The following is a 25,390-nucleotide window of genomic DNA, read 5'->3' as shown; positions in this document are numbered from 1 at the left end:
ATTCGAGTATGCAGTTGAACTTGGCCGGTTTGGATGGTTCCCGGATCAACTACCTCGGGAGGAGCTTGGTGATGCATCCGACGAGGAAGCGGAGGAAGCAGGAGGCAGTCAAGAGTAGATATGAAGGGGGATAATCGGAGGGCCTGGAATCCCAACGCCCTCCAAAGTTGAGCTGGGCGACTTGAGCTGTTCCCGGGCCGTTTGGAAGCCCGTGGTTAATCCCGCTGGAAACAAGAAAACGGGGATGATGCGGGAGTTGTCTCAGACGCGACAGACAGATGTCCGACTGTCTGGAATGGATGGTATTAATAACTCAAGACTAACGGTCCTCATTTGTATCCTGGCATGTCTGAATTACGTTGCTTTTTATGACAAAATCCCGTTTTCGGATTAAGACACAGCAACAGGCGTCAGACTTTGGACATTCCCATACGAAGATGGTCTGGCGAGTTACAAGGTAGCTTTAGCAGGATAAATCCGAGGGATGGCCTGATTTTGCTTGAAAATGACGACAGCCATGTGTTCTTTTTGGTTTTTATTTTTATTTTTATTTTTTCTTGGTTAACCCTAATCCCCAGGAAGAAGAACGCCAATGAGCTTGCGAGTTGAACGTGAGAGAAGATCAGTGACAACAGTTTCATGATTCACGTCTACGTCGGTTATTCACCAGCCTGCTCGACAAAGATAGGCAGATTGCATGATTCTTCAGCCTGGATTGTTGGCGAATGACTGGAACACGCGAGAACCCATCAACGCCTTGGCGCTGGAGGTGGGCTAGCGCAATCTGCTGGAGTCATCACGGAAGTTAGACAAGGGAGTCTAGTAGAATCTAGCGCCATGCTGCTCCACCAGGTTTAGCTTGGCAGGGAGATTTTGCGAGATTGGAGATTAGAGATGGGCACGGTTGGTTTCGGACGCGGCGCAGAGGATTGCAGCGGGGAGCAGATGAGGGATAGTCACAGCCACTGGCCGGGTTGAGTCATCTCGCTTTTCCTCCAGACAGGACGACAAGGCTGGGCAACTACAGGTTGAAGAAGTTTCACCAAAAAGCACATGTACTGCTACATTGTAATCAAAGAATGAAATACATGTATAGAGGGGAGATGGATGATAGAACGTGGAACAAATCTGGAGAATTAGGCTGACACACCAGTTAACCAGGCCCAGAGAGTTTGGGGGGTCCTTGGGGGTCTCGACGCCTAAAACTTGGGTCCACGCCCCAAAACTTCAGGTTTATTTGGATTCCATGTCTCCACAGAGTTCACGCCGTCCACACAGTTGACTGTCGCGACACAGTCACCAGTCACCAGTCCGCAGCCGACACTTTGCATCTTCGTCGGCGATGACATCAACAAACCGGCCCAGGGACCAGCACCCGCCACCAGCGCCAGGGCACGCCACGCACTAGACTTGTATAGGACTGGCGTCGTGCTAATTGTGTGACTCCCCGGCTTATGTCAGTCGGGTGACTTGCGTTCGTCAGTGATCAAATCTGGGGCATCTGCCTCCTCCTACATCGAGATCATATATATATATATATACATACCTCTGCCCTGGTGGCTCTGCTTTCTTTTCCCCTCCCTGCTTGGTTTCTTTATTCTCAATATCCGCCTGCTTGGTACCTCGCTTCATATAACGCGCACTAAAACCATTGTGTCACCATTCGTTTGTTCTCAAAACACGACTGTTGAATCCTCCTGGTGAACTAGCGCCTCGGAACTCACACTTCTTCTATACACATTCTCATAGTCACCGGTGAATCTGAGATCCTTCTTTTATCCTTGATCATATCCTGCTTTGTTCTGTCGTTTGCTGCACCCACTTTATACGAGTTTCTACGCATACACTTCGCCATCTATCTGCCATCTACATCGAACTCTCCCCTCGCGGATCTCATCATGACTTCTCAGGTCTTCTCGCTTCCGGAATCTGACCTTCGCCGTGCTGCTACCCAGTCCAAACGTGTTCGCGATCATAACGAAAAGTGGGCTTTAGGTTTCCGAGACCCCAAATTGACTCCACTGGGACACGAAATTCGGAATCCTGGCTATACCCGGATCCGTCCCATGCCATCTCAGAGCAGCAAGTAAGCCAGGCCCGTCTCAACCCCCCCCCTACAGATAAAAGAGCTGCTTCTCTCTATCCTCTTTTACCTGTGACGACAATGTCTAAACGAACCCTTGACTAACGAAATCCAACTTACAGGGCTTGCAAGACCCTTCGGGACCTCAACCAGACGGAAATCAACAAGAGGTTTGCCGATAAACGGGCCTACTTCAGCTACGTCGTCGACCAAGTATTATACGACGACCACACCCACTCAGACTCCTCTGCCGATTCCGATAACGCGCCCGATGACTGCGAGGCTGCAAATGATCCGAATGTCTTCTACTCCTTCGATGCACCCACAGGCCCCAGCCAGGGGAGTGACATCCTCAGCACCGCCCTCGCGAATGCCGTGAAGAAGTTCGAAACGCAAGAGACGGAGAAGCTGGCTCGCGAATACGAGTTTGTCGGCAGCGAAGAGCCCTCAAGTAGACATGGCGACGGATACATGGCTGATGATGACGATTTTGAGTTCATTAGCCGTGCGGACGTGTAGCTTGACAGGAGAAGGAGAGCCGGCCCTAGTAACGTTGGTTGCACACATGTAGCTCTTTGATTTCGCCTTCACTGGATGACTCCTTTGCTTTGTTCTTCTTTGGGCTTTTTGCTGCTTAGCGTGTTGTTCCTGTTTCCGTTATTAATGGCAGCTACGAAACCAGCCCCCTCTGCCAACCGGGGGGTCCCCATTTTTGTTTTTCGCCACGGAAGTCCTATTTAGGATGGATTTAATTGTTTTCTTTTCCGCCTTTATTTATTTGGAACTTTTTGTTTTTGGAATATTTAACTACTGGTATAGACGAGCGAGCTCCCGCATGCATGGAATTGGAACTGAGCCTGGGATTATTTTAGAACTGGACAAGCATCATGAGAGGAGCAATCCGGCGGCGCAACGTGCTTCTTGAGGACTTGAAACTTGTATGATAGTATGGACGTAACTTGGTTTTCTTTCTTTTCTTTTCTTTTCCTTTGTTGCCATACTTTTATTTTCTTTCACTGGCATCAGAACGTCCTCACCACCAATTTCATTATTAGAAGAATGGAAGATTGTGTTTGACAGAATGGGATTTTGAAAACTTCAATCACTGCATTGCCCTGCTTAGAACTTCACGCATAAACTTGATTTCCAACACTACTCCCACACAGGCCTCACTTTCCTTCCGCCAATCACCAGCAGCAGTCTTTCTACAACGGCATAAGAGCCAGTTATCGCAAAATTCAAACAGCTTGTCAGTCCCCCAGACAACAGAAAATATCATATTCGCAAGCAAATATGCATGCATATATGCAAACGGAGTCACCCACCTATCCATGTGTCCCCTCGATTCCTAGAGCTTCTAACCTGCTCATCTTCCACCTCCCGTTCCAACAGGGCGTTCGTTATCCACGTGGACAAATAGGAGAGACGCAAAGCTCCAGAACCATCCGCATCTGCACAACAGACCTTCCCTGCATTTCGCTGCCTTTGTTTGAGCCGGCTGGTGAGTGGCCTGTGTTTCCCCTCCAATTTATGACTGTGCAACCCGAGCAGCTGCTGCTGCCGGCATGCCTGTTTCGGCATGGGACGGCGCAGTGATCGCACGCTCTAGGCCTGCCGGGGGATTTACACGACCGTTACGAGCATGTAAGTTGGTTACAGATTACAGCATGTGCAACTAACTAGCTGGCATGCCTTGTTGTTTGAAGCTGCAACTTCGAATGGCAGCGTGCATTCGCCGGGCGCAAGCCGCATGATATCTTGGGCATGGAACTGTGCGGCGCCAACCGCAGCCGGGGGTGTGTAACTTATAGTATCTTATGTCTTAATGTCTGGCCTGGCTCGTGCCTGGCTTTCTACTTCACTGATGCATTGATTCATATCCGAAGGGAGATGTCGAAAAAATGAGGATTTAATAACGGTTGAGTTAGCATGTTTGAAATTTGTGGATTTTGTAGTAGTGAGCTATTCTCATACGTCATCGACGTTTTTGAAAGGGTAAGTTATGCTCGAAGAGAAAGCCCATGGTTTGTTCCTACACCTATCAAACACGTAACTATGTAATTACCTAAAAGAAAACAAAAAAATGAAGACTCAACATACTTTTTATTTGTCAAAAGAAAATCCATCTGAATAAATTAATCTACATGTTCAGATACATACAACGAAAGGTACAACAAGTGACTAAATAAAAATCAAATCCAAGAGAGCAAATCAACGCCACCCCAATAACCCATAACAAGAATAACCCCTTCCCCTTCCTCCCCTACCCAAGAAGACAGCCTCCCCAAACGCCATGCTATTTCATGCCAGAAAATATGAAACATAGAATTGGTAGGTGTGGTTATCGAAGTCGGTTCTTTGACGATATTTCCGGGATTGTGGTGCCCCAGAGCTTGAGCTTGTTCCGGTCATTCACCAACCGAAATATGTCGATGATGAATTGTCGTTCCACGCTGGACTCCATCACCACGTCGAAGGCAACACGTAAAGGAAACGCCATCCGGTTAACGAGGTTGCCTGGGGCCTTGCGTATGAAGTACTCCATGCTACGGCAAATGTTACATGCGAACTCGTATTGTTGGCTGGGTTGCAGGGAGGCCGACGGTCTTGTATCAGATGCCGAAAGGACGAGGTGTGACGCGTAGTACACGCAGATCGTGTGGGCGATCCGTAGGTCTGGATACACGAATGTTGTCGGTGTGATTAGATCCATTGTGGTAGGGTCGCGGCAGCGAAATACCGGAAATGGGTCGTCGCCTTGCTTTGTCACCTCGGTGGGTTGGCGGGAGGGTACTGAATCAAACCAATCTTTCTTCCATTGGCGTAACCTCTGATCAAGATCGCTGACCCAGGACCATAACATCCTTTGAGTAGCTGCTACTTCAGAGTTACTTAGGCAGCCTGAATTAATGCCCTCCATAAACCGGTCGAATTGCGCGAGGTATGAAGGAATGTCCACCACTTGATCTAGAAGATGGTGCATCATGTCCTTTGAGGACGAACCTGCTGAGAAAGGTATAGTTTTCCATTCTTCTTTGGCAAGAAATGTCGGTTTTCGGATGATTAGGGTTATAGCTACCTATATATAGTTTAATTGGCCACTCTATATAAGGAAAGCGGCTGTAAACACAAACGTCCGCAACTTACCCAGTACGGTCGAAGTTCTGCGAAGCAATAATGGTCTAGCCCGAACATATGGCTCTGCGGACCTCGGTACTCTAGAAGTTTCAGCGCGCCGTAGGCATGACTCACCAGAGACTCGCTTGTCGTGCGCCGAAAAGTCTGTCCAACGTGTTCATATGTTAAGAGACAGGTGAAAATGATCATGAAGGAAATAGGGAAAGAAAGGAAATCCATACTTCGAAACACATGAGAAGGCAGACCGTTAGTAGAATACCCTGGGAATTGCTCTGGTGCATATTGTTAATAGCTTCCTGCAATTTCCGTAGCACAGAAACATGGATTTGTGACCCTGTCCGTTCGATTCGTTGGTCAGCGACCTCGTGGCCAAAGTAAGTCAGGGCAACCGCTTTAAAGGCATCGGAGAGAACCGGGGAAAACATTCTAATGCCAGCAGCGGCGCGAATGGTTTGGGACGTTCCGATGGTTTTGCCGTCGACGTTAGGGCTGAAATCATCTAGGAAGTGGTTAAGAAAACCTTCCATCAAGAAATTTTTCGGAGAAACAGTCGTCATGATAGAACATTCGTTCCGTCCCCGGTTTTGCGAAGCATGGTGTCCTTTTGGGAGACTGTGAGCAACAACGTGTCGCAATCAATTTAGCAGATTGTCATACCTTGACTAGGAACTTCAGATTCGTGAGAAGGCTGACTACCATTCGTAGCCTTGTTGCTCTCGGGTGTATTTAGCGTATTTAAACAAGCGTCCCCGCACTCTGATTTCCTACGCACTACTAGGGAGCCGGGGGTATTCGGTGGATGGCTCGTTGAGAACTCACCAGTAGAGGCTCTGTCGACGGATTCACGTTTTAGTCCGGGATTGTGCTTTTTGAATTGTCTATATTCTTCGTCATCTACTTGCGCTGCAGGCTATTGGCATCAGCCATGAAAAGTAATTGCTGGCAGGATTCTAGCTATAGGTTCAGGGCAAGCACATACCTCCGCTTTGAGGATCACTAAACGAAGATTCTGGGGAGGATGATTGAGATTCCACATAAGAGAAGGGATGTTTCGATGAGCACGATAGAGGTGCGGAACTGTCATCCAGCAAAGTGCCTTTTCTGATCTGGGCAACTGTCTTGGCGACAATATCTTCAGGTGCAGTAGCGATAGTTTCGAATATTCTCATTAAGGTCGCATGTTTTTCGTACGGGACAGAATTGGCCAGCGAGTGTTCGTGGTCAGAAGGGGACGGTTGAGGCCTCTTCAGAGATGGCTTTTTTGAGGTCTGACTGAGGTCTTTGTCTGCTGCATCAAGCTCTGAGCGGGGAACATGGCCAAGAGCTGCCAGCTGTTGTTTGAGCATCCCAACCTCTTTTCTCAGGCTCGCAACGGCGTCAGCCTGGGTGATGAGGAATCGATCTTCATTGCTCGCAACATATTCACACTCGGAAGGAAGCCCGCGGACACAGCAGGAGTGACATGGTTTTATTCGATCGCACTGTGTAGTATTCCACCGGATCAGCTGGGTTTCGCGCTGGACGTGAGATTCTGTCGTGTCCTCCCACCTTGACCTTGCGAGTCCTGCAGGGAATACAGGACTGTTTGGCCCGAGTCTTGTTCTTGCCAGCAACGGAGGGTACCCGAGCCACCGGTTGTTCTTCTGGAGCACTTTTCGCCGGCGATGCCATCCCTGGCCCTTGAAAAGGGACCTCAGCAAAAGAGGCTAAGCGCAGAGGTTGCACTCGGTCTATGATGTATGTCAATTTCCTTCTCTTTTCTCTGTTTTCGGCTTTCTCCTCGACTCCTTGTTCGAGGTGGGGGCGGGTTCTGGAGAGCAGCCTCGACAAGATACGGAAACCTCCCGGGTCGACGTCGACGTCCATGGATCACTAGCGAGGCCACCAAACCAGAGTTGGTTAGATCCACAGTGGGCCTCGGATGAAGACCAGAGTTGCTATCTGTTTCTATCAACTCTCTTGGTCATGGCGATCAGCCTCAAGGTCCGTATTGAGAATGAAACGACCTGACCCTGACTTACCCACCCCCTTGGAAGAAACCCAAGGAAGTTTTCTGAAAATAGATATTTTATAGGTCGCCTGCACATGAAGGGGTTACCATTTTACCCAACACATCCACTTACTTCTACGTGGAATTTGGCGCGAACTTCAGGCCAAGCAAGACTCTTTGGGACTCCGCAGGATCCAGTTCGTTTATGATAATTGTGGAGAATAAGGGCTCATTTTTTGATATGGAGATTTGGGAAAGTATATATATATATATGGTTCTGCGAGGCATGGAAAGCGTTTCCTGATGACATTCTTCAAAATGAGAACAGAAAGAATGGCGCACTAATATCCAAGAATATGGATCGGAGATTCACTTCGATGGTGCTATGACCCAAGTTTTCCGATCAACTGACATTTTGCGGAGAGCGTGTCCGCGTTGAAATCACTTGAAGGTACTCTACTGAATGTGCTTCTAACTTACAAGTATGGCGAGGGACGGACATCACCCCAACTACACCATTTTGAACGCCGAGCAGCTCCCTCATCCTACTATGTTTTTTCGAATATACCGCTTACCAAGATCCACGGGGTCCTGTGGGACACATACGAGCCTTTTTACCATCTTGTCACTCCTCTGGATGATTAGGCCAAATGGTGAGAAATTGCCGCGAATTTAGCTTCTAAAGCATCAATGCGAACGCCGAAAACTATTTCCCGCATCGACAGCACGCTACGGTTTATAGATCGGCTTGCGCGAACATCTGCAAGGCGAAGGCCTCCAGGTCTTTTCCACCTCTGTGACTGACAGGTACACCAATGCACTAGCTTGCATTTAGGGAGTTTGGATACTGATGTCCTTCCGCACGATATAGAGGAAGCCACACTTGAAGCCACAATGAAGCCATCTATGGACAAAATCTCCTGTATTGACTCGGATCGGTTAGAGCAGCATATTTTGGACGTTTGTCGGCAGGCAGGGACGATTTTCTAATAATAAGAGAGAAAAATGGGAAATCCAAAGCTCGTGTCGGTTTGCCTGAGGTACTCCATACATTATCACCCAAACCTCTACGCGGCCACCAGCAGGGTGGCTGGAAATCCCAACTCGGGGGCCGCTAGCAGGGCTGAAAGTCCTTGATGTAACCCGGGGAATTAGTGCCCCTACAATTTAGATGAGGACTAGCTGGGCAAGGAGCGTAATGGGAGTGATTCGCTCGCATCTACCTGACTACTCTTCGCTCCGTTGCGGTCTGAACTGGGGCAAGCGGAACGCATGCCTCGAGTTTAGGAAGCCGGAGGACCAAGAAACTGTGCGATCTTTGTATACGAGGCGCGGATATCATTGTTCAGGGATATCACCCCGGCACCCTTGATAAATGGGGCCTTGGCATGCAGGATATAATAAATCCGTGCACAGACCGAACAAAGGGTTCACTACGCGAGGGAAAAAAGCTGTGGTCTGAATAGTCCTTGGACGATCAGAACTGACGGGCAGCCGATCCTTGATGCTGTTTGTATATAATTCTTCTTTGAGTTACTCAGTGCTTTCACTTTCACCATTAACCCACATTCTAAGTACTGTGGGATATCGGTAGGCTTTGGACGCGAGATGGGGAACGATGAGCCAGCCCGTGACGCCAGTTTTCTCGAACTCGAGGCTAGCCTGTACTCAGCACTGGTATTTCAAGGGATTGTGAAGTTCTGGGGCTCAGAAAAAGGAGGTTTGTATTCTGAGATGGGTGTTACTTCCTTTGAAACCCAAGGCTAAATGATCTTTGAAAAGGCTTGCTAATACGCAATCCTCAAGCCATCGAACCTCGTTGAACTATTATTCCCAATTGCTAGCATAATTCCTCTAGGACATATTCGCAAGTAGCGGGGGAGAAGCTGTGGAATGAAAACTGGAAAGAAGCGTTCCACCATTACTATAATATGAGCTACACGCTCACAACTTTTCTTAACATGTTAAAACCCAATGCTGTAATGAAGCTTTTTGAAGCCGAGTTCTTCAAGGAGAGTCCGAGTGTTTTGGAAAAGTAATTCAGATTGCGAAACCAGTGTTACAGTTTCCAAGGGGGATAGCAGGATTAGGATATAACATTGGCCCGAAGACCAATTGCATATCGACCAGCTCCAGTGGCCTGAAGATCTAATGAGCAAAGTCGTAGGGTGATGTTGGTCATGTTGTTGGGATTTGTGCCTTTCGAGCATCTTGGAATTGCAGATAGATTACGGAAAATATACTTCATCTGGCCCCTAACGTCTGATACAAGTATGTTCAAGTCGTTATAAGCACGTCCACAACATAAGTTACACCTGCGATTAAAAATAGTGTAGCACAGAAAGGCCACCTAACAAGATTTTCTTTCATATAGTTAGGAGTTAGGAGTTTCCTGCGCATTTGCTTTGTTGCGTGTTGACTCAGCACAACTCCTTGCGCTCCGACGCTAGGCCCGACTAGGCAATGCACAAATATCGGTTGTCGGGCCAGCCATCAACAAGCTTTCGGCATCAAATCCTTTCGTTTGTGATCTCCAGACGACAATCACTTTATCAACCACCAGGCCCCAACAATCGTCTCTCTGCCTTTGAGGTCAACCACGATGGATAGACGAATACATGAAACACCTATGGACTTTGAATGGCAGAACCGTGCTCCTGGAGAAACCAAATCCCCGTTCTACCAGCTGGCATTGGAGCACCAAAATCGAAACAAGGACAAGAAACGTGAGTTAATTCATGTCAATATACCTTCGGATTTGCGCGTATTTTCTCTTCCACTAACTGCATTTGCTTGGCGCTACTGAAGGTCCCTATAGCATTTTCGATTCACCTGCAAAATCGTCGACCCCGGCCCTGCGTGAGCCGTCCTCTCAGTCTTTCCTTTTCTCCCAACCGCCCGCTCAGTCCTCCACCATACCTCGCAACTCTCCATTTATGACCCCGCGTCAGAAGGCAGACATCGACTTTTCATCCGATCCAGAAAATATTTCGTCTCCAGAGAACGCGGATAACGATGAGACCCCGGAAAAGATAGGAAAGGCAGACAGAAGGAATTCTCTTTTTAATTTCTTCGGACGGTTCGCACCCAGCCCCGGGCGGGGTGAGATCCCGAAGACCAAATACTCAAACGTCCTTGTTACGAGAGTCCATAAAAAGCGACGTCGCGACCGTGAAATCAATCGGAAGCGACAAAAGACCAGAGACGACAGCGACAGCGACGAACGCACCCGCAGCGCAAATGTCGAGACGGCCCCACAAAACGGCCCGCAAGCCTCTCAGGGACTTGAGTTTGCGTTCTTTTCTCGCCTCTTCACTTTCCTTGAATCACATCCCCACATACCTCGCATTCTTTCATACTACGCTCAATTTATATTCAACCTTGTCCTCACTTTCTTGACGCTTTACATCATTGTCACATTCCTGCTTGCGATTCAGGCAGACGTCGACCGGGAGAGTGAGAAGGTCTCCGCCGATATTCTTGCTGATATGGCTGTTTGCGCGAAGAACTATATGGAAAACCGGTGCGGTGGCGAGGACGGGCGGAGATTACCTGCACTGGAAGCAATATGCGAGAACTGGGAGAGATGCATGAACCGCGACCCTGCCAAAGTGGGAAGAGCTAAAGTCTCTGCACAGACTCTGGCAGAAATCTTCAACGGTTTTATAGAGCCAATTAGTTTTAAAACTATGGTCAGTAACATTTTTTGTCCCGCTACCAGTTACCTGCTGCTTTTGCTAACTGAGAGTGCGCAGTTTTTCTTTGTCGCTTCGATAGCTTCATGTTTCGCCGTTTCGAATTTGACCTTTTCTTTTTTTCGCAACAAATCAAACAATCCCCCCTCTCCGATGTCTCATCCATACATGCCCTACCCATCCCAACCAATTCACCAACAGCAGTCGCACATCCCCTATTCCTCCCAACATCCGTCATTCGGACATGGTCATTATTACGATCCCACATTTAGCCATCTGTTTAGTCAGGATGTCAATATAACCCATCGAAAACCGAATAAAATGCAGGATGACTGGCAGCCGAGGCAGCTTGCTCTTCATTCTGCTTCCGAGACAGGGGAAGGCGATCATCCCAAAACACCAAGTCCCGTCAAACGTGAGAGAACTTATACTTGAACTCCTTCCTGTTACTTTCTTCATTTTTTGCCAGGCTTTCGTCCACCCTTTTCTCACTACCTTGTCGATCTTCTTCAATGGCTGGACCCGGATCTTATGCGGCAGGGTTTTTTCATTTTTGCCCTCTTTGATTCCTTTAAGCTCTCAGCGCTGGACGTATTGCTAGTTGTACTATTTTGATACAGCCTCTTTTAATTTTCTTCTATAAGATATAGTAATTTGTTTAGACGAATCAATTTACATGCATTCAATGAAGACGGGACTTTTCCGGGGTGCCATCACAGAGCCCTTCCCACGCGCGCATCTCTGTTTTGGCATGAAGCTCCCACTCCGGTCATAATTCATACTTCTGTTGCAATTTCCGCCAGTCTAACCTAACCCTCTTTGGCTTTTCATACGGTTGGGCCATTAAACGTCGCTAAGGAGAAGCAGAGACGCTTTTAGCTCTCTGCACACTGCACAATATGTGAGGGACAAATAAGGTTATGTCTGTTCAGGTTGTTCAGAAATGCTACTTCCTTCAGCAATCATGCCGTTTCCAGGCCTGCAAATACTGACCTCCCGTGCTGTGACTGAAGCAGGGATCCCCACCCTGTGCAGGGGTGTGTCGGAATGGACATGCAGGGGATCCAAGATTCATAGTTAAGTTACCCACGGAGTAAAATGAGCAGTGATCGCAATCGATTTGTCAGGTCAAGCATGAGAACCTCAGCTGAACGAACGAAGTTTTATCAGACCGAGAACGAAAGGAAATGGCCATGTATTTCCATTTGCCTGGAAGGCTAAAACCACCAGGGTCGGGTTTGCTGCAATAGGAGTATGTACACACATGGGTTGCTCGACAAATAAGGGGCTTACGACACCACTCCTCCGTAGCTCGTCAACAATTCCGAGGTCCATCTTGCGTTATTCAAACATCGACACCCGCCCGCTGTGGCGGACGGGACGTTTATGTGGGGCCGTAACTTAACTATTCATTCCCTCGGGTGCTGGAGTTTCGCATTCTGATGGTATGATGGCGGGATTGGACCAGGGTTGGCTACTAGCGTGGACCTTTGTTGACAGAGCTCTGAGACAAGAGTAACCTAGATTATCTCCATATCTCCATCCAATACCGAATTGAGCGTGCAATCCATTCGACTGGAGATTAAGGCTGAGCTTTTGGTTTTAATTTTGAGTTTTCTTCCAGGATGATATCGGCCATTCATGGTAAATATCTGCTGCGGAAGCCCGCGATGATGCATTTCCCCTATATTTCTAACAATGGCTTGTAATAATATTGTTGTATGAAAAAAAATAAAATAAAAAAAATAAAAAAAAAAGTATGTATAATGAGCGAGCGATAGGGATGCCAACACATGATAACAAAATAAAATAAATAAATGAAAAAAATAAATGAAAATTTAAAAAAAATAGCTGGCTAGCTAGATAGATAGATTTAAAAAAAAGAAAAGAACCAAACCAAACCAAATATGTGCAGTAGGAATTTACGCCTATTAGTTTCTATGCCCTTGCCACTCAACGCCTTTCTATTGGATTTATTCCTGCGGATGATGAGCTTCTTTATTCCAAGTTGTTTTTGGCCCAGTAAACCATTTCCTCGCGGAGAGGAAATAATACAACAGGCAACTTCCCCAAACCGTTCCATTGACAGCGACAGTGTAATTCATCAATTTTGCTATTGAATTCGAGCGTCAGACTCAGATGCCTCAAGCATAAAAACAAAAAAGGGGGGGGAGGGGAGGGAGAAACTAAGAAAGAAATTAATGAAGGTAATGGCCAGCTTACGGGTCGGAGATGGTCCTCGTAAGGGGAACATGCAGAGTGAAATTTCAAATATCAGGTATAGAAGTGCCACAATTGCAATTGGCCTGCTGTAAAGTTCCCCCGTATAAAACGAACCGGGCTTGAATTTATGTTTTCCCCAAACAATGCGGGAGAAAATAGGTATAGCCCATGCCACAGCATTTCCTGAAGGACCTAACGAAAACAGGGCTTTGGCAGCGGTAGTGTTGACTAAACAAATGAGGCCGAGGATCATCGCTGAGAATGCGCAGCCCCAGACTGTTCGTATTGGCTGGGAGCGATAATGAATTCGCGTCCCAAGCACTCTGAAGAAGCTGGAAAAGGGAAGTCCGCCGTCTCGGGAGAACGCCCAACTTTGCCGTGACGCAGCGACAAGCTATAGATATATATTAGCGATGAGATTTTCGTCGTTTGGACCGCATGCCATACCAAGCTCAAACCCATGCAGTACTGAAGACACGCCATGAACACCATGAAGCCGACAGCCCCGCTCTTTCCTAGAGCATCATAATAGATCTATTTACAATGGATCAGCAACAGATAGTACGTTATCAATTGCCGGTGGAACAAACCTGAGCCATCGGCTGCCCCAAAGGACTGCGTATCAAAGCTTCGACGTTTGGATCCATTGAAAGGGCAATCACGCAAACCGTGATGAACCCCAAGAGCCAGCATCCAGAAATGGATCCCAGAATGCCTCGAGGAACCGCTTTTGAGGCATTCTTCGCCTCTTCACTCATATGAACACATGAATCGATACCCCCAATGGTCCAGATCGGAGATAACCAAGCAAGCATGAAGGCCCAGCCGGCTGGCCACGCTGTATGATTTTCCTGGTGGGTAAAGACATAGCTTGCAGAGTTCAACCCTTTTGCGGATCTGGATTTACCAACTGGCAATGCAACTATTGTAGCTATGGCCATTGTGACATTACCCACAATGACAGCCATTTGAATCTTGTTCATGTATTTGGAAGCAAAGGTAGCCACAATTGCATGGGCGATTACACATCCTGCAAAAACCCCATATACTACGGGTGCAGAGGCGGTCCATTTACCATCGGAGACAATGGAGGGGATAGACAAGAGCATCAGAGCGAATCCATCTGACACCAGGTCAGTGGAAGCCAAATATACAGGAGGTTGAGCTGGTAGATAGTATTCATACAGTCGACTGAACATGTTCCCCCAATAAGTCCAATCGCATTGCTATATCCGACGAGAAAGCTCAATGGTCTTCTAAACTTCTCCGGTGCGAAATAGTGCGTCCACCAGTATAAACCACCAGATGTGGGGAGCGATGATGCAAGGTCAGACTGAAGGGGAAGTTATAATCGGTTTGAAGATGGGTATTCGCAGTACGATGAAGCGTAGAGCACACGAGCACACTTACTATTGCAAGTCCAACAACAAAAATGAAGCCACACGCAATAAACCAGCCCTGGAAAACGACAGAACAAAATCGTTAGCCAAGGAATATTCATTCGTGAGATACTTTTTCTGGGACGCACCCAAACCATACCCACAGGCCCAGCAGGGAGTGAGAGAGGTAATGTGGCTGCGATTGATGGCAAAAGGCCCATGATGCTAAATGCAATCGAAAAGATCTGAAGAGAGGAGTAACGACGTTCAAGTTCCTGTTTATATCCCATTGTGGCTAATTAAGAGCCAGCATGTCAGTTTGGTAGCAGTAAAGGAGGAAGCCAGGCATCACACTGACCAAGGATGTCCGCATCAAACGACTCTGCAAGTTCAGAGTCACCGAAAATTGTCAAGTCTTCATCAGATCCCTGAAGCTCCTTCTCCAGCGACTGAAGCTGCGTGTCTTTCATGATGGTGGCGTTGACTCTCACGGGAGAATAGAATCGGCAATATAATAAGCCAGAAGAAAAGGAGGTAAGGACAGTGGGCGATTCATGATCGAAAACGATTAGAAGTGTTGCGAGATCAAGAGGAGCAGCAGAAGAACCATTTAATAGAGCTGCGAGAGTGCGGCAGTAAATCCAGACCGCTGGACAGTGCTTCTCTGACGTGGAATATCCGGTAAGGCATGGTTTGCTGGATACAGGGGGTGGCCACTGAAAAGGTAGGTGTTGGCTAGCTATCATGCAATGTTCGATCTATAAAAAGAGGAGTATAGCCGGTGTTTATTTCTGGTGAGCCACTAAGGTCGAAGCAGCCACATACCTCTCTACCTTGTGGTAGGGTTGGTTGACTGTCTGGCGGAATATTTCGTTTGAAAATATCTCCGATGGATAAGTTTGAGAGTCATCATTGCGGAAATCCAGTATCCACAATGTACCCAAACAGCCATCACCCATCATTTTCTTTGATTACAGCTGCGTTGGCCGGCAAACCGAGAGATTGTCACAAAAGCCAATTCTCACAGCTAATTTGCCTTTTGAGACATCATCTGGTGAGAGGTCAGATGTGGCAGAAGATCTTTCGCTGCGAAAAGTTTAGACGAATTCTTCAATGGAGGACAACGAGCTGTAATAGTCTTCACTAGAGGTCAAGGTCAAAGCCTACAGAAGACATTTTAGATTATTCTTCTTCCAGACACGGCATACATTTTTTCAGAGTTAAACAAAACTCAACTCACTGCGGCATCTACCTCTTGGGAAAATAGCCGGGAGGATCAGGGGTTAACATCCATTTGCCGAATACCAGCCGTTTTGTAGCCAGTGTCGGACATAAACAGACAGGGGTTGGAAATACGTTTCGTCTATACTGAGAACGGGTCTTTGAGGTGCTGAAACGGCAGCTTTCTGTCAACGAATCCCGGTCATGAATGGCGTTGATTCCCCTTGCCAAGTAAGTTCTGCAGTTATTTAAAGGCGGAGACATGACTGGCCGTCATAGCAAGGGTAGCTCTCATGGCAGGGATAAGCTTGCTATTTATACTATGTATGGTTGCGAACTCGGTTGAAGTTTCAAAGCTTGCGAACTCACGAACGTGCAGAACCAGGCGCACCCTGGAAACTCGCCGAGATGAACCAAGCCGGGGAACGGCTCGACCAAGCGTCGCGTAACTCGGTTGACCGCGCTACGACGGACGGGGATGCTGCTGACTCGGTTCAAAAAAATAGGAGTATCTGAACGGGGATTCAAAGAGCACCTTGAAGGGCCCTGGTTGGGATTTTTGCCAATAAATTCTGAGGCCCTGACTCGGTTCAAAGTTCGTTGCGGTTGAAGCATTGGAGGAGCCATGCTCAACTGACAACACCCCGTCTAATAAAACATTCACACACTCACAGCAGAAGCATAGGGTTAGGGGAGGGGGGAATGGAGGTCGGATTAAGGGGGTTAGGTAGAGGCTAGGACTTGACGGAGCACCCATAGGGCCCACAGCAGGAAAGGGGTGAAGGATGGAAGGATGCAATTGTCGCACTAAAATGGTCTCGGCTGAGGCTGATGGGGCTCAAAACAACGCCAAGCTTTAGCCTCAAAAGGACCCTTTGCCGAGACCGAAGAAAGCTTAAAGAGGAGCCAGGCCCTATATGGATTAGCGGCTGTGGTTGGCTGACTCGATCTCTTTACCGAGTCGGCTATCACTCTTCCATGGAACTTCTATGCAGTAGTGACTATGCACCACTTGTTTGATATTGCATTGAAAATACCACTGATTCGTAGTGAGTTAGCGAACGTGGGGAAGCAGAGCAGTCGATCACTGTTGGCTATATTAGTTATTAGATTTTAACTAGAGTTTGACTAGCACTGGGGGGATATAAATATACAACATATATAAAAGTAGTACGAAACATTTGACTACTCGTTGGATGTTGAATGTATTAATAAAACTGCGAGATATATATATACATCTCTAGTCGCCGTAAGTCCACGACCGGTTTTTGATCGGAAGCAGTTTGGTGAAGAGTTCTTGTGAACAAAAGTCCCCTTCCGGAAATCCGGTGGAAGTCCGGTGGAGGGTCCGGATGTCTACTTTTGTTGACTAGCACGCCAACTGCGAATTAAAAATAGAAAATGCCTTTTTGCTAATGCAGCCAAATTCTTGACTGTCTCTTGGAGAGAGGGATTATCATTGAAACGTTGGTGCAAGTGCCGTAACCAAATAAAGCCTGATCCACCCCTCTCTCAAGTTGTTCCGGTAGGCGGTGATGCCCGTTCAAGTCGGAATGATAACCGCAGTTGATGTTATTCTTGTCCCCACCACCCGCAGCATTATAAAATTGTCCAACTTTCCTAGACTTTGCATTACCAGCTTTGATCGGTGCGAGTGATTCCCCCCGGTCTCACGGATGCGATCCAGATGAAGACAGATAGAGACCCAGAGTTGATCTTATATGCTAGTATGATTTGCCCATATCGACCTCTAGGTTTTGCCATAACACCAAATCTATATGTGACGTTGCTCCTCTTGCGCGCCAAAACATAAATCCCCGAAGCGGCTTAATAGGTGGGGCAAGGATTTCTCGTTTATTCGTCAACCGACGTCCGCATTCATGGATCCCGACGGTGGGGTAACATTTTCTGGGCTGTCTCATCTTCACCCCCCAGTTTAATCAACTAGGCTCGCGGTATGCGTGTTATTCGGCGGCAGCAGCGAGACTAAGCACTGGTGCTGGCCAGGAATTTCACTGTTTGTTTCAAAGTTGCCAGTAATGGAGACCTTCGCATCCAAGCATGTTGGAAAATGTCCGTACGCCACCACTTCCTTTCCTTTTCCTTGCTTTTCTTTTTTCTATTCTTTACACTGAAATATAGGTCCTAGGTCCGGAGACCCATGATGCCATTCAGAGCTAATGGATTCTCGGCAGGCTGCTCCCCGGGACACTGAAATGGAGATAAACTGTGTGGAAATGGCTACAGACACGCTCGATTCTATTCCCTCTCTTTTCGGCGACTGTAGCATCACGATTTCGATGTTGTTCAGCCTCATGTCAGTTATCTTTCACTTCAACTGTCGCACAATGGTCGATCACTTCGTCTCGGTCCTTGATTCGTCCTCAGGGTTTTGGACACATCAACGCAACTTCTCAACAGAAGCTCGATCAACAGCCTCATCAAGGGTGAGAGCTTTGCAGATGAATTTGAAACGGCTCAAAATTATCCTATTCGTCCCTTTTGCTAATTTGGATCTAAGTCGGTGGGTTGGAGAGTTGGAGAGTTTCGACGCGCAAGCGGTACGGTTTCAGAGACGAGGTTATTTAAAGCCATACCGGACACTACTAAGTATACCTGAGGTGTGCATCGGATGTTTTACATGGCTCGGTTTCCCCTGGCTTACTAATGCGGGGAATGTCTGCCTTTCACCCTTAGCTTAGGCTAAGAAAAGAAAGGAACTAAAACAAAAATATTTTACTGCGGAGATATATCCCTACTATCAAGTTGAGAGAAATTGTATCTTTGTTTTTCCCACTCAATACTACAACGACAAGTCCGAATTGCTATCGCCGTGTCTCCCTCCGCGGACCAGCGTCAATCCCGATGGCCGACCAACCCGTTATCAGGTTTGCGACTGAGGAGGGTGAGCCCAAACAAATCCCTTAATACATGAAACATGTTCATGAAAGCCAATTGGATCCCTCCTAACTTCTCATCCAACAAACCCAGACATCCCCACAATCCTGCAATTCATCCAAGGGCTCGCCGCCTACGAAAACGCCTCGCACGAAGTCGAAGCAACCGTCGACTCCCTCCTCGCAACTCTCTCCTTCCCTTCCTCCCCTCCCAAATGCTCAGGCACTTACACCCTCCTCGTCAGCCCTCCAGCCAGCCCCACTGACCCTACCCCGTCGCCTGCCGGCATGGCCATGTTTTTCTACAACTACTCGACCTGGCGCTCGGCACCGGGGATCTATCTCGAAGACCTATTCGTGCAGCCAGAACAGCGGGGCAAAGGGTACGGTCTTGCTCTGCTGCGGCGGTTGGCTGCAGAGGTATGCAAGGTTGGCGGGAAGCGATTGGAGTGGAGTGTGCTGCGATGGAACGAGCCGAGCATCAAGTTCTATAAGAGCGAGAGTGTAGGGGCGAAGGGGATGGAGGAGTGGATGAAGATGATGGTGGATGGGGAGGCGCTGACGAAGCTGGCGGCGGCGGATAGGTCCTTGGGCGAATAGTTGATTGATGTTTCAAATAGGCGATTGCTTGCATAGTTGCCTGAAGCTCAACCTATGGCGCGGTTAGAATAATTTTCGGGGTGCTCTTCTGGAGTGTTTTGGAGTTCCCTCTGAAGCAAGTATATAGATTCTTTCTTGTAAATACCCCCTGGTTTTCTCCATGTCCATCACCTTCTGATCTAGTACATTTAATTTCCAAGGTCACTGCTCCCTGGCGACGCTGATTTACGGCTACTGTTACCAGTCGAAGGGCAACCGCCCTTGGGATTCGGTAGCTAGCCCACAGAGCGGAACTTGGTGTCTAGGTCAGGGTCAGGTACAGGTTACTCGTTTTTCCAGCTGTTCAGTTCTTCACTCGGACCCCTTTGATAGGGCTCAACTCCCCGTAGCCCTAACCCCGTCCATACTGGGCTAGCTCCATCGGATGCGCCTATGACGTAGCTGGCGATCTGGAGCCTTGTCACGGCGCTAAGCTCGAAACTGGGGAATTTGTTGGCAGAGCTTCGACGTCCAGCTATCCACTAACCATCAGCGGATAACAGCTATTTCCCACGACAAATATACCCCCTGCTATGAACTTCCCTCAGTAGCCGGATCGCTGTGCCTTATACGCTAGCCCCCAGTAGTTGCTAGCCATGGGTGCTGACATCACCCATCAAAACACTTTGGCGGAGAATTTTGAGGTGGATTATGTTGTCCTTTACCGCTTCTCCAGCATTGGTTCGTGCTGATATTTCCAGTCCGTAGAACTGAGAATTCCATAGCTGACAGGGTGTAGATAAAAATGAGGCGAAGGAGCAGTTCAAGAAGCTCATCCGTGCTCTCTCGGATGTGGGGCTGCAGACAGAGGTACGCCCAGGGATAGACCAGAGCCTTCTCATCTTTGTAAAGGCGCAGGAAAAATACTTGGGCAAAGCTCTGTATCGATCCAGGTACGCTCCGTTCACATGTGCCAATCGATTCATTCACTCTTTGTCATTTCTTCTTCTTTTGTTCTTTTTTAAAAAACTTATCTCTTGTTTATTTATTTTATTTCTATTTTTAACTTGCCCGCATATAGGGTACGAGACTGGCTGCATGGCGTGCGCAATTCGCAACCAGATCCCGATGCGAAAGGCTCATGTATCCCCGAGACTGATGCAGAACGACTCCTCATAGTCTACAATATGATCACTGCACCCTCCAGCGAGGGTGGTGCAGGAATCACTCCCAAGCAAGGCGAGTGGGATAATGTAGACTCAATCTTCCCGCTGCATGACAAGCTCCTCAACAAGACCTGGATAAAAGCCTGGACGAGCAAAACATTCCTCACCGCGGATGACCTTGACCAGATCCGGAACCACCATGGTGAAAAGATCGGCTTCTACTTCGCCTTCCTGCAGTCGTATTTCTCATTTCTCATCTTCCCCGCAAGCTTTGGTGTTGCGTGCTGGGTCCTACTGGGCAATTTCTCAATCGTTTATGCAATCGTGAACTGTTTGTCATGCGTCGTGTTTACTGAAATGTGGAAGCGGCAGGAACGCGACCTGCGGATTCGCTGGCAGGTGAAAAACGTTTCCGAAATCCACACGAAACGACGGGAGTTTAAGTACCTTTCAAAATCTATTGATCCCGCAACTGGCGAGGAGTCGTTTGTGTTCCCGTCAACCACGCGGTTGGGCAGGCAGCTTTTGCAGGCGCCGTTTGCGATTGCCGCAGTTCTTGCATTGGGCACTCTGATAGCCACTTGTTTTGCGATTGAGATCTTCATTTCTGAGGTTTACACAGGGCCCTTCAAGTCATACTTGGTGTTCATTCCCACGATTTTGCTCTCTCTATTTGTCCCGACGATCTCCGCCGTTTTAACCAGTATCGCCAAACGACTTACCGATTACGAAAACTATGAAACGCAGGACAGCTATGACCTAGCGCTAACTCACAAAATCTTCGTTCTCAATTTTATCACATCCTACCTCCCGGTTTTCCTTACTGCCTTCGTCTACGTGCCATTCGGAAAGGTAATAGTGCCGTACCTCGACTTATTCAATCTAACCAGGAACCCATTCGCAAAAACTTCGGAGAAAAACCAGCTACAAACGTCCGCAACCCCCTTCCAAATCAACCCATCCCGACTACGCAAGCAGGTTATTTATTTCACCGTCACGGCTCAGATAGTTAACCAGGGCCTCGAGATCGTCCTTCCGTATGCCAAACGCAAGCTCACCCGGAAGTACCAAAAATACACGGAAGAAAATGCCAAATCCAAAAAGAACAGTGGCTCGTCCACCCCTGGGCCTGGAACGGCTGCTATACCAGAAGACGCACCCGGCGAATCCGACTTCCTCGCCCGGGTCCGCGACGAGGCAACGCTCACCGAATACGACGTCACCGCCGACTTCCGCGAAATGTGCGTTCAATTCGGCTACCTCTCTCTCTTCTCCGTCGTCTGGCCGCTCGTGCCGCTCTCCTTCCTGGTAAATAACTGGATCGAGCTGCGCTCCGACTTCGTCAAGATCTGTCTCGAGTGCCGGCGGCCCGTCCCCTTGCGGTCCGACAGCATCGGGTCCTGGGTGCAGTCGATCGAGTTCCTCGCATGGCTGGGCAGCATCACGAACGCGGCTCTGGTGTATCTATTCTCCAACGACGGCGTGGGGCCGGACGGCAGTCCCTCGCAGATCACCGGGTGGGTGTTGCTGCTTGTCATATTTTTCGCGGAGCATATATACCTCGTCATGCGGCTGGTGGTGCAGGTGGGGATATCAAAAATCGAGACACCGGCAACGCGCCAGGAGCGTTTGGCGCGGTATCTAGTGCGCAAACAGTATTTCGACGCAACGCTGGCGCGGGAGAGGCGGGAGGAGAAGGCACAGGGTTCTCACTGCGGGGGGCCAGAGGAGACGAGGATCACACGGGAATCGCTCGAGGAGGATGCGCGACGGATGAGCCAGCACGACTCATCAGCGGCAGATGTGTTCTGGGGCCGACAGCGAGGGGCGTGGGAGGCGAGTGTTGTTGGCGAGGGGATCATTGATGCAGAGTTGAGCACAGGGAAAGAGGAGAAGAAGGCGCAATAGTATAGTTGTTGGAACTGAAGGTGTGGTTGAGAGCAGAAGCGTAATCTCGGAGGGTGAATGGTGTGCCGGTTGGGTTTTGTTTTCTTTTGTTTTTATCATCATCATTTTATCACTGATAACTGATAGCAACATGCGGCAGAAACATTGGTATGTATCGATCTGTCTTTGCAATGCTTCGATATGTTCCCCTTTCGTTACAGGGTTTGCCCTAATTTTTCCCCTGCCGTTTGATTCCCGCTTGCCCCCCTTTTCCCCCTGAAGTAACATGTACCTTCACGCATCTCGGTTAGCTGCCAATGACGATTTCGATTCCACGCACAATCTAAAAACGGAGAAATCCAATTCCATTCAATATCCGTGGAGGATAAAAAAAATTAAGATAGATACATACATATATCCCGCGGTCCAGTTCCCGGTCAAATAGTCTTATTGTTCGTTCTCCAGTGTAACCATAAAAAAAACTCCGTCTTCGTTAGCATGTCTTGGTTTCGATCCAAGGTCCTCCGGGTTATGAGCCCGGCGCGCTTCCGCTGCGCCAACATGCTTGGCCTTCGCTGGAGTGGCGCACTTGGTTCGTATTAGCCACCAACTCTTTATCTTAGTCAGCTGAGTCATCCCATTGATCTAGACTGGGCCAAACCCTTTCGAGGAAGTTGACTTGGATTTGGATTTGGATGTCAGTCGCCTTGAAAAGCAGCTCAGTTATGTTACCGCGGGGCGAGAGAGAGAGAGGGGACGGACCAACTACGGAGTACCGCATCCAATCTCAGACTTCCCAGATCGGGACCCGCGCCAACACCTTTTAATTACAGCTAGGAAATGCTACGCAGCGTTGGTAGGAGAAGAAGATGAGAAAGTCGCCGGAAATAAAGCCCATCATTGCTCATGCTCTAGTTAGAATATGTAATAGATATAATATAACTACATCTGTAAGGGTATAGAACACCCAGCGATAGTTGCGAACTATCAGAAAAGATCGTGTTACCACGAGTTTCGTTGCCCTCTGGCTACTCTTTCGGCTATATTTCTAGCCTAACTCGGCGTAGACTTAAACCGCATCCATATATTCCCGGTCGAACACCAATCCTATCTGACTAACAGACGTGCGATGGTGTACTCTCCGGGAGATCCGAGTTCTAACTCCGGGTCCTCCTCATTGTCCTTTGCTGTCCCTTTCTATGATCCGTGATACTCTCGCGGAGGCTCGGGAATCTCGACCAGTGGATTTGTCAGGCTCTTACTGCTGAGTAAGCGCCAAGATCTCGATCGGGCCCGCCCTTAATAATCCATGATTCATCCGCTGCTGACTGATCCAGTTTCTTCTTCTCCATCTATAACTTGCAAAATCTCGAGGCTTCAACGAGAGCGACAGCGAGGGTTTGATGTTCAGATATCGCGTTATTCCCTTCTTCGGCCTTTAGGATCCTGTGATTGCCACTCGCCGACTGACAAAGTCCACGACAGCGACAAGGGGCAGAGCCATTCCTCTACTTCACCGTGACCCCGTTGCTGCTGACTACTCCCCGCCGCCGATTAAATAACTCCTTACTCATCTTCCCATCATCCATTCGCCACCAAGTTTCCCATCCAAGCGCATCTCGAGCTATCTCATCTCAGGTAGATTATGAGCTCGCAGCACGCGCTAGCTCCAGCGCCTCATCCCCAAATGCAAGACCTCAAAAACCAAGTCCAGGTGGGAGTTCTCTCGCTTCCCTTCCCTTGCACCTTTTACAATATTATGAGAACCGTTTTATTAATTCAATTGCCCTCAACAGGACCATGCCGATCAGGGTGAGATTCTATCCTAATTCCTACGTGTAGATCCATATCTACCTCCAAGTACGCTGTCACTCACTGATATCATATAGTCCTCCACGACCAGCTCCTGGCTGCTCAGGCGCAGCATCTCCATCAATCCCACCCCCACCCTCACACTCACGCTCACCACGCCCCTCCTCCGCCCCGTCCAACGCCCGGCGCATCAGCCGCCTCGGTGCGCGACCCAAACAATACCAATAGCGCCAATACAGCCAACATCACCATCGACCCAGCAATTGCTGGAGCTTCCGCGATGATCCATTCGCCACCAACTACAGTGGCGACCACAGCCCAGGGACATGCCCCTGATCTCCCCATGGAAGACCACGCCGACGGGCGCAAAACCTACGGCAAACGCGAATTATCCACCTCCAAACGTGCCGCGCAGAACCGGGCTGCTCAGGTATGTGGTCTCATTCCCCACCCTCCCCTATAGTATATATCATGCTCTTGACAAAAATTCCCGACGCGACCACTGACACGTCATGCCAATATCCACACAGAGAGCCTTCCGCCAACGCAAAGAAGGCTACATCCGCAAACTCGAAGAACAAGTAAAAGACTATGAAATCCTCGTCGAAAATTACAAAGCTATCCAGGCCGAAAACTACCAGCTGCGCGAGTATATCATCTCTCTCCAATCGCGCCTCATCGACTCGCAGAACGAAGTCCCCGAGCTTCCGGGAAACATCGACCTGTCGCAACCGCGGAATGACCCCCCTGCACCCGCCATCAATTCCTCGACCACTGCCGGAGTCACTGCAGGGAACGCCGCTACGACCACCGGTGGCGGTGGTGGGGCCAGCGCAGGCGACCAGGCGGAGGTCAGCGCATTGAATCGCATTGCCGTCGCGGGACTAGGGATGCGGAAGCATCAGCATGAGGAGGCAGCGTTCTTGGGGAACCACGGCGAATCCTCTGGTAATCATGCCAATGTCGGTGCGGGTGTGAATAACGGTAATGTGAACGTGAATGCGGAGGCGGATTCTCCCTCGAAAAGGATGCGGTTCGATGGGTTGCCGGATGTTGAGATCGGGGTTGGGGTGGGTATTGGGGATGGCGTCAAGGGAGAGGTCGCGTCGTGACGGTGACCGTGCTCCCGCGGTGAAAGGGAACGAAAAGCGGTATCTGTATTTTTTCCCTTTTTTTTTTTGCCGTGTTTTGTTATTTTTGGTCATGGTTTCCTTACTGCAAGTGGCTGGATTATATTATTTGCCAAGGGAGAGTAAGTTGAGGGGAAGCACAATGTCCGACGGGAAGGGAAATCGAAAAATGAATAAAAGTTGCTCAGAA

The 25,390-nt window shown here is 48.7% G+C and overlaps 8 protein-coding genes and 1 non-coding gene across 9 annotated transcripts; 4 read left to right on the top strand and 5 right to left on the bottom strand.

Moving 5' to 3' along the window:
- Positions 1-1,199: 1,199 nt before the first annotated feature.
- HCBG_08455 (uncharacterized protein) lies at positions 1,200-1,632 on the bottom strand (the record flags this gene model as incomplete). The annotated part of the gene is made up of 2 exons (XM_045435504.1): positions 1,200-1,431; positions 1,547-1,632. The coding sequence occupies 2 exons, from the start codon at positions 1,630-1,632 to the stop codon at positions 1,200-1,202; spliced, it is 318 nt and encodes a 105-aa protein (XP_045283995.1).
- HCBG_08454 (uncharacterized protein) lies at positions 1,588-2,660 on the top strand (the record flags this gene model as incomplete). Its single annotated transcript, XM_045435503.1, has 2 exons — positions 1,588-2,086; positions 2,206-2,660. 2 exons carry the CDS (start codon positions 1,899-1,901, stop codon positions 2,600-2,602), a joined length of 585 nt encoding a protein of 194 aa, XP_045283996.1.
- A 1,508-nt stretch (positions 2,661-4,168) lies between these two features.
- HCBG_08453 (uncharacterized protein) lies at positions 4,169-7,087 on the bottom strand (the record flags this gene model as incomplete). Its single annotated transcript, XM_045435502.1, has 6 exons — positions 4,169-5,162; positions 5,231-5,365; positions 5,443-5,822; positions 5,879-6,115; positions 6,201-6,702; positions 6,770-7,087. 6 exons carry the CDS (start codon positions 7,085-7,087, stop codon positions 4,425-4,427), a joined length of 2,310 nt encoding a protein of 769 aa, XP_045283994.1.
- Positions 7,088-9,785: 2,698 nt separating this feature from the next.
- Positions 9,786-11,341, top strand: HCBG_08452 (nuclear membrane protein; the record flags this gene model as incomplete). Its single annotated transcript, XM_045435501.1, has 3 exons — positions 9,786-9,937; positions 10,020-10,903; positions 11,108-11,341. 3 exons carry the CDS (start codon positions 9,814-9,816, stop codon positions 11,339-11,341), a joined length of 1,242 nt encoding a protein of 413 aa, XP_045283993.1.
- A 1,538-nt stretch (positions 11,342-12,879) lies between these two features.
- HCBG_08451 (GABA-specific permease) lies at positions 12,880-14,978 on the bottom strand (the record flags this gene model as incomplete). Its single annotated transcript, XM_045435500.1, has 7 exons — positions 12,880-13,019; positions 13,130-13,523; positions 13,577-13,663; positions 13,720-14,252; positions 14,315-14,462; positions 14,658-14,803; positions 14,867-14,978. 7 exons carry the CDS (start codon positions 14,976-14,978, stop codon positions 12,880-12,882), a joined length of 1,560 nt encoding a protein of 519 aa, XP_045283992.1.
- Positions 14,979-15,605: 627 nt separating this feature from the next.
- Positions 15,606-16,356, bottom strand: HCBG_08450 (uncharacterized protein; the record flags this gene model as incomplete). Its single annotated transcript, XM_045435499.1, has 3 exons — positions 15,606-15,671; positions 15,878-15,898; positions 16,099-16,356. The coding sequence occupies 3 exons, from the start codon at positions 16,354-16,356 to the stop codon at positions 15,606-15,608; spliced, it is 345 nt and encodes a 114-aa protein (XP_045283991.1).
- Positions 16,357-18,521: 2,165 nt separating this feature from the next.
- On the top strand, positions 18,522-19,389 carry HCBG_08449 (N-acetyltransferase ats1; the record flags this gene model as incomplete). Its single annotated transcript, XM_045435498.1, has 2 exons — positions 18,522-18,634; positions 18,721-19,389. 2 exons carry the CDS (start codon positions 18,595-18,597, stop codon positions 19,224-19,226), a joined length of 546 nt encoding a protein of 181 aa, XP_045283990.1.
- A 472-nt stretch (positions 19,390-19,861) lies between these two features.
- HCBG_08448 (uncharacterized protein) lies at positions 19,862-25,201 on the top strand (the record flags this gene model as incomplete). Its single annotated transcript, XM_045435497.1, has 9 exons — positions 19,862-19,946; positions 20,005-20,158; positions 20,287-22,278; positions 22,689-22,710; positions 22,908-23,110; positions 23,596-23,656; positions 24,055-24,070; positions 24,148-24,500; positions 24,601-25,201. 9 exons carry the CDS (start codon positions 19,862-19,864, stop codon positions 25,180-25,182), a joined length of 3,468 nt encoding a protein of 1,155 aa, XP_045283989.1.
- On the bottom strand, positions 22,753-22,824 carry HCBG_11076. The gene has a single exon. It is a non-coding gene; the product is annotated as a tRNA-Met (tRNA).
- Positions 25,202-25,390: the final 189 nt, after the last annotated feature.

This window comes from Histoplasma capsulatum, assembly GCF_000150115.1.
Source record: "Histoplasma capsulatum G186AR genomic scaffold supercont2.15, whole genome shotgun sequence".
Lineage (NCBI taxonomy): Eukaryota > Fungi > Ascomycota > Eurotiomycetes > Onygenales > Ajellomycetaceae > Histoplasma > Histoplasma capsulatum.
This window is presented reverse-complemented; position numbering and strand designations above follow the sequence as displayed.